Source organism: Myotis lucifugus, unplaced genomic scaffold (assembly GCF_000147115.1).
Source record: "Myotis lucifugus unplaced genomic scaffold, Myoluc2.0 scaffold_3946, whole genome shotgun sequence".
Lineage (NCBI taxonomy): Eukaryota > Metazoa > Chordata > Mammalia > Chiroptera > Vespertilionidae > Myotis > Myotis lucifugus.
In genome coordinates, this window is record NW_005874994.1 from 7,518 (window position 1) to 13,685 (window position 6,168).

The window sequence follows — 6,168 nt, forward strand, 5'->3', positions numbered from 1 at the left end:
GAGGAGGCCGGCCTGGAGGAGGAGGCCTGCCTGGAGGAGGAGGAGGCCGGCCTGGAGGAGGAGGCCGGCCTGGAGGAGGAGGAGGCCTGCCTGGAGGAGGAGGAGGCCGGTCTGGAGGAGGAGGAGGCCGGCCTGGAGGAGGAGGCCGGCCTGGAGGAGGGGGAGGCCTGCCTGGAGGAGGAGGAGGCCGGCCTGGAGGAGGAGGAGGCCGGCCTGGAGGAGGAGGCCGGCCTGGAGGAGGAGGAGGCCGGCCTGGAGGAGGAGGAGGCTGGCCTGGAGGAGGAGGCCTGCCTGGAGGAGGAGGAGGCCGGCCTGGAGGAGGAGGAGGCCGGCCTGGAGAAGGGGGAGGCCTGGAGGAGGAGGAGGCCGGCCTCTGCAGGGATACTGGAGGGAGAGCAAGGAGGTCGCCCAGAGCCAGGGTGGTGTGTGGGCCCTGCCGCTGAACTGATGTTCTCCCTGCATTTCTCTCTCTGTCAATGCAGATGAGGAGGGTCAGCCACCAGACCTTTCGGGGCAAAGGGAGGATATGGGCTGGGAGGCTCGGAGTCCTCACAGGGCTGAGAAGGAGCAAGGCCTTCCATGTCAGGCGGGCGGACCTGGATGAGCCCTCATCTGTAAAATGGGGAAAATACGAGGTGCCGTGAAGGGTCAGGATGGTACCGAATGTGGGCCCAGGACAGCACAGACCTGCCTCCCTGTGAATGGCCCGCCCTCCGTGGTCATCTCAGCCTCCGTCGTCACTGCTGCGGGAAAGACGGGACCAGGCCTCCCAGCTTCCCAGGCGGAGGAGGCCGTGTCTTCAACTTGGCCTCGGCCAGTGCAGGGTGCGAGCGTGGCAGAGTGGCATCGCGGGTGTGTCTCGGGGACAGGGGTGCGTGGGCGGAGGTTATGGGGCCCAGGGCGGGGCTGGGCAAACCTGAGGACCGTGAGTTCCGAGCCTGTGAGGAGGGGCGGCCTTACTGGTATATTGGGCCCAGCTGCAGGAAGAGCAGCTGTGGCTGCACTAAGCCCGCCTCGACCTGGGGCCGGGCTGTCTGTCACCTCTCGGGGTGCAGCGGGGGCCCTTGCTCTTTTCTTCAATTCCCTGCCATTGGCCTCCAGGCTCTTCGGGAGGGACCTGTTAGACTGGAGAGAGCCGAGGCCGCCCCACAGGCTGGCACTGGGGGCAGCAAGGGTGAGGGGTCGTCATGAGGGAGCCTGACCACCCAGGGAGAGGCCGGCCTATGGGGGTACAGACTCGGCCTGAGTGTGTTCACGTACTTGCTCTTCTGGCTGTGGCCTTGAACTAGTCCTTCGCTCGGGGCCTCAGCTTCCTGGGCTTTCTGTGGAGACCTCGGGCTTCTGATGGTCACACCAGCCTGCACTCCCTTCCCCAGGTGGACCCCCCTCCCACAATGCCGCCCCCTCCCTCCTGGGCGCGCCAGGGCAACCACGGGTTACAACATCTGGGAGGAGCCACGGAGCCCCGGCAGCTTCCTCCAGCGCCCGGATCCCTGCCGGGCTGCCGGTCCGTGGTGCTGCTCAGCCCAGAGACAGGGTGGGCACGACCCAGGCCGCCCTTTGCCCAACGCCCCAGAGGATGCCGTGCCCGTGAGCACTCACTGCTCATCAAAGCCGCACCCAATCTAGGAGGGTCAGGGGCCCGGAGGTGCTCGGGGGACAGAGCAGAGGACAGGAGGACGGGAGGCAGCTGTGGAGGTGGCCGTCTCCTGGGTCAGCCTGGATGGCCAGGTGGGCAGGCTGTGCCCTGGAGATCGAGAGAGACCAGGTGGTGACTGAGACACCCGGGTGGTGAGCAGCTGGCAGAGGGACCCTGTTCTGCAGCTGGTCAGGCCGGAGCACCGGAGCAGGACACTCCCTGAACCAGCGAGGGCCCGGGCCGTTCGCTGCCTCCTGAGGGACAGTCTCAGCCGGCACCAGGCCTTGGCCCAGCTGTGTGTGCTGTGCTCACGGCAATTTCTTTTAATATTTTTTATTGATTTTAGAGAGGAAGGGAGAGGGAGAGAAACATCAGTGATGAGAGAGAATCATGATCGGCTGCCTCCTGCACGCCCCCTACTGGGGATCGAGCCCACAACCGGGCATGTGCCCTGACCGGAATCGAACCGTGACCTCCTGGTTCATAAGTCAACACTCAACCGCTGAGCACAACGGCCGGGCTCAAGGCAATCTCTAGGCAGCAGCCCCCCAGTCTTCACCAGCTGGTGCCTGTCACACCCCCTGTCCACGAGGCCCAGCCCTGTCCTCCCGACGCCCGGCTGGCCTGGAGGGACCGTGTGAGGGAGACGGGCAGTGGAAGCTCTCGTTTCCGTTCTCCCATCTGTTCGGGGAGCAGCTGAGCCCGGTGCCTGTGCAGAGGGATGGAGAGCAGCGGGGCCAGGATGGACAGAAGGTGGGCCGCAGGGCGTGTGCACAACACACGTGTGTGCAGGGCACGCGTGTCCCTGGCCACTGCACCACCACACACACATGCTTTGGCACAGGATTCTCTAGGTCCCGGGTCCTGGAAGAGGTGGTATTTGAGTTGTTCCTACAGGGATGAGTGTGTGGGCGGAGGTGGGGGTCCCCTGGGGGGAGTGTGTGGGAGGAAACGGAAGGAGGGGCTTTCTCTGTCCGAGGGGAGCCTGCGGGTTCCCGGAGAGGCAGTGGCAGGGCTGGTTCCGACCGAGCATTTGGGAGGCGCTGTGGATGCCGCGGGGAGCAGTGAGGGCTGCGTGCGGGTCTTCCTAGGGGACCCAGGGCCTGCAGGGGGGCCGTGGGGTGAGAGCAGAGGAGACGGCCTCCCCGGGGTTCCCACGGGGCCTGAGCCCCGCTGAGGGCAGGTCACAAAACAAACTGGTGAGCCCCCTCCTTCTCCCCGTGGGGTGGTGCTCAGGAGGTGTCCCTGATCAAACTAAAGAGGCTGAATTAGGCCCCTGGGCTGGGGGTTCAGGCCACTTGCAGAGCAGGCCAGGGAGGCCGTGGGGTGTAGGGGGTCAACCCCCTTCCCATGAAGGTGACAGGGTGTGCCCCATGGGCAAGGTGCTCTTCAGACCCAGGGCTGGTGCAGCCGGTCCTGAGGGGGTGCCCCTGGGCGAGGAGATGTGCCAGCAGCAGGTGAGCAGCTGCGTGCTGAGTGTGCCAACGGCCCGGCTGGGCCGGGGCGGGTGTCTGGGAAGGCAGCTGTGCCTGCACCTCCGAGGACCCGGCGCCCCTCGGGCTCGATGAGGCCCCTTTGCGGGTCTGACAGATGCTCAGCTGCTGCAGCTGCAGAGGAGGGAAGAGCTCCCCTGAGTCTGACCCCTGGCCTTCCCACTGTCCCTGGCTCGCCGCACTGCATGCTGGGAGGTGTAGTTCTCACAGCGTCCAGCCTAATCTGGTGCCCGAGCACTTCCTGCCTGTCTGTGTTGGTTGGGAAGCAAGTCCAAGCATTCTTGTTGGCCACAAGCCTCCTCCAGATCCTAGATCCAGGCTGCCAACCCCAGCCCTTCCCTCTGCTCAGACCCACCGAAGCCCCCGCCGCAGTCCCCCAGCTCCATCAGGGACCAGGGCCCCGAGGGATGCTGAGGCCCCATGCCCCAGGGGAAGCGCAGCCAGTCAGGAACGGGCCACGCTGCCCCTTTGTAAGAGGATTTGAGGGCTGCAGCTGGATCCCGTCCCGCCAGCAAGCACAGCAGCCCGCTGAGCCCTCCCTCCACTCCCCGCTGCAGCGATGGAGGCTGTGTGTGCTGCTGGCACACAGACAGGGCCTCCGGCTGCACGGGCAGCTGGAGGGACAGAGTGGGCGGGCGGGTTCTCCACAGCAGGCAGCCTGCGCAGGCTGCATTCGTCCCTGTAGCGACTGCTCTCTGGCTCCCTGCGTAGCATCTTCCCCCCCCAAGTCTGTGGGGCTAGAGTCGTCTTAAGCCATTCTTCTTCCTCTGCACAGGCCTGGGCCTAACACAGCCAACACAACCAGGGTTCCCCTGGTCCAGAAAGCTCCCTGGGGCCCTGGCTGGTGTGGCTCAGTGGATAGAGCATCAGCCTGCAGACCGAAGGGTCCCGGGTTCGATTCCAGTCAAGGGCATGTACCTTGGTTGCAGGCTCCTCCCCAGCCCCAGGTCAGGGTGCCTGTGGGAGGCAACCAATCGATGTGTCTCTCACATTGGTGTGCCTCTCCCTTTCTCCCACTCTCTAAAACTCGTCTCCAAGAGTGCAAGTCCTGTCCCCTGTGGACACGAGCAAAGTAGGTGCTCAGCACACGCTTGCTGACCAGGTGGCCAGGCGGACGGATAGATGGAAGGATGAGTGGATGGGTGTCGGGTGGAGCAGGTGAAGAGAGGAGAGAGCATCCAGCCTGGGTGGGAACTGGAGCGGCCACAGGAGGGGAAGGTCACTGGCAGTGCAAGTTCCGGAAGAGGCCGCTGCCTCTCGGTGCCCCTCGTGGGGAGCATGTGTGAGACCAGAAGAACCTTGAGGCTCCAGAGATGCTGCTCTGGACGTGGACAGTGAGGACAGATATTCAGTAAATAATCATTGGGCAGCCCGGCCGGCGCTGACCTCTGAACCAGGAGGTCATGGTTCGATTCCCGGTCAGGGCACAGGCCTGGGTTGCAGGCTCCATCCCCAGCGTGGGGCGAGCAGGAGGCAGCCGGTCCCTGATTCCCTCTCATCATTGATGTTTCTCTCTCTCTCTCCCTCCCTTCCTCTCTGAAACCAATTTTTAAAAAAACAAACTAGATTCAAAAATAAAAATCACTGGGCGGCCATGTGGGCACCTGCGCGGAGGACACAGTGGGGACCGGAGCTCTGCCAACTCCGCCTGTGGACCCCCCACCCTCCTCCGTGCGTGGCCCTCCCAGCCTGAGCCCTTGGAAGGACTTTTCCATCCTGGAATCTCTGCCCTGGCCCCCCTGCTGCCAACAGCGCCGCACACCGCAGAGGAGGGGCAGGTGCCCGCGCAGTGAGGGAGGCTGAATCAGAGCGTGAGCTGGCAGAGACCTACCCGCAGGCCAGGACATAGGCCCAAACCCACCCTCCACCTGCAGAAAGGAGGGATGCCCAGGGCCCCAGCCTCCGGGTGTGCCTGGACCTGCGCTGTTCCTCCGCCTGGGCTGGCCGTGGTCTCCGGTGCCACCCTGTGGTGGTGCTGGGAACTGCCCCTCCGGCCTCTGGCCTGGCCCCACTGGCCAAGAAAGTCACCTGCCCAGCCTCTCTTCCGTTCTCCTTTCTACCTTTCCTGCCTCTCGCTTCCACTCTGTCCTCAGTGTGACCGTGTCATACACACACATTAGCACGGCACACGGCTCGCCGTGGCACAGGGGTGTGTGCCCAGGTGCCCTCTGTCCCCTGTAGTACCAAGGCCCGTGCTCCCACGCCCGTTCCTACACATCCTGGCGACCCCCACCCCTACCCCACCGTGCCTGCAGGGCCAGGCCACAGCCCTGGTTTCCGGCACTTGCTGGGTATCTATGGGGCCAGCCCCCGGGAGCTGGTCCTCCTCCTTATGCTCCAGGGGCAGGTGAAGTCAGGGGGCCCGTGACCGCAGGTGTGGGCAGAGGCAGTGGTGACATTGGCACGGGCTGGACATGCAGGAGCCCAGGCTGCGTCATGGCCGGTGGCTGTGGGCAGGTCACTGAGTGTTCACGGGCAGTGACAGCAGCCTGCTCCACGGGGCGACGTGGCCGTGATGCATCGGTGGGCACGGGGTCAGGGTGGGCCGGCACCACAGCCAAGGAGGTGGGCACAGAGGCTCTGGGGCCACCCAGCTGCCTCTGCCTCCCCTCGCCCTGCAGCCTTGGGGGGGCGGGCGCTGGAGTTGTCTGTCCCCGGGCCTTGGGCCCACTCCCTGGCCGGCCTCCCCCTTCCCTGCCAACGAGCGGACACTGACCGCCCCCCGTCTCTTCCTCCCCCAGAATTCCCCTACACCCCGTCGCCTCCGGAGCACGGGCGGCGGGCCGGGCCGGTGCCCACGGCCATCATCGGGGGCGTGGCGGGGAGCGTGCTGCTGGTGCTGCTGGTGGTCGGGGGCACCGTGCTGGCCCTGCGCCGGCGCCGCCACACCTTCAAGGGCGACTACAGCACCAAGAAGCACGTGTACGGCAACGGCTACAGCAGGCGGGCGTCCTCCAGCACCACCCGCGCTGGGTCAGAGCTGCAGTACCTCGACGACTCGACGACGAGAGAGTCGGCCGCTGGGGGCAGCAGCTA

The 6,168-nt window shown here is 65.5% G+C and overlaps 1 protein-coding gene across 1 annotated transcript in view; it reads left to right on the top strand.

Moving 5' to 3' along the window:
- NECTIN1 (nectin cell adhesion molecule 1) overlaps window positions 1–6,163 on the top strand; it is a gene marked incomplete at its 3' end in the record, with an annotated part of 10,245 nt that extends 4,082 nt beyond the window's left edge. Inside the window, exon 5 of the mRNA XM_006108856.3 lies at window positions 5,874–6,163. Within this exon, the coding sequence (XP_006108918.1) occupies window positions 5,874–6,163 (290 nt within the window). The remainder of the gene's footprint in view (window positions 1–5,873) is intronic.
- Window positions 6,164–6,168: the final 5 nt, after the last annotated feature.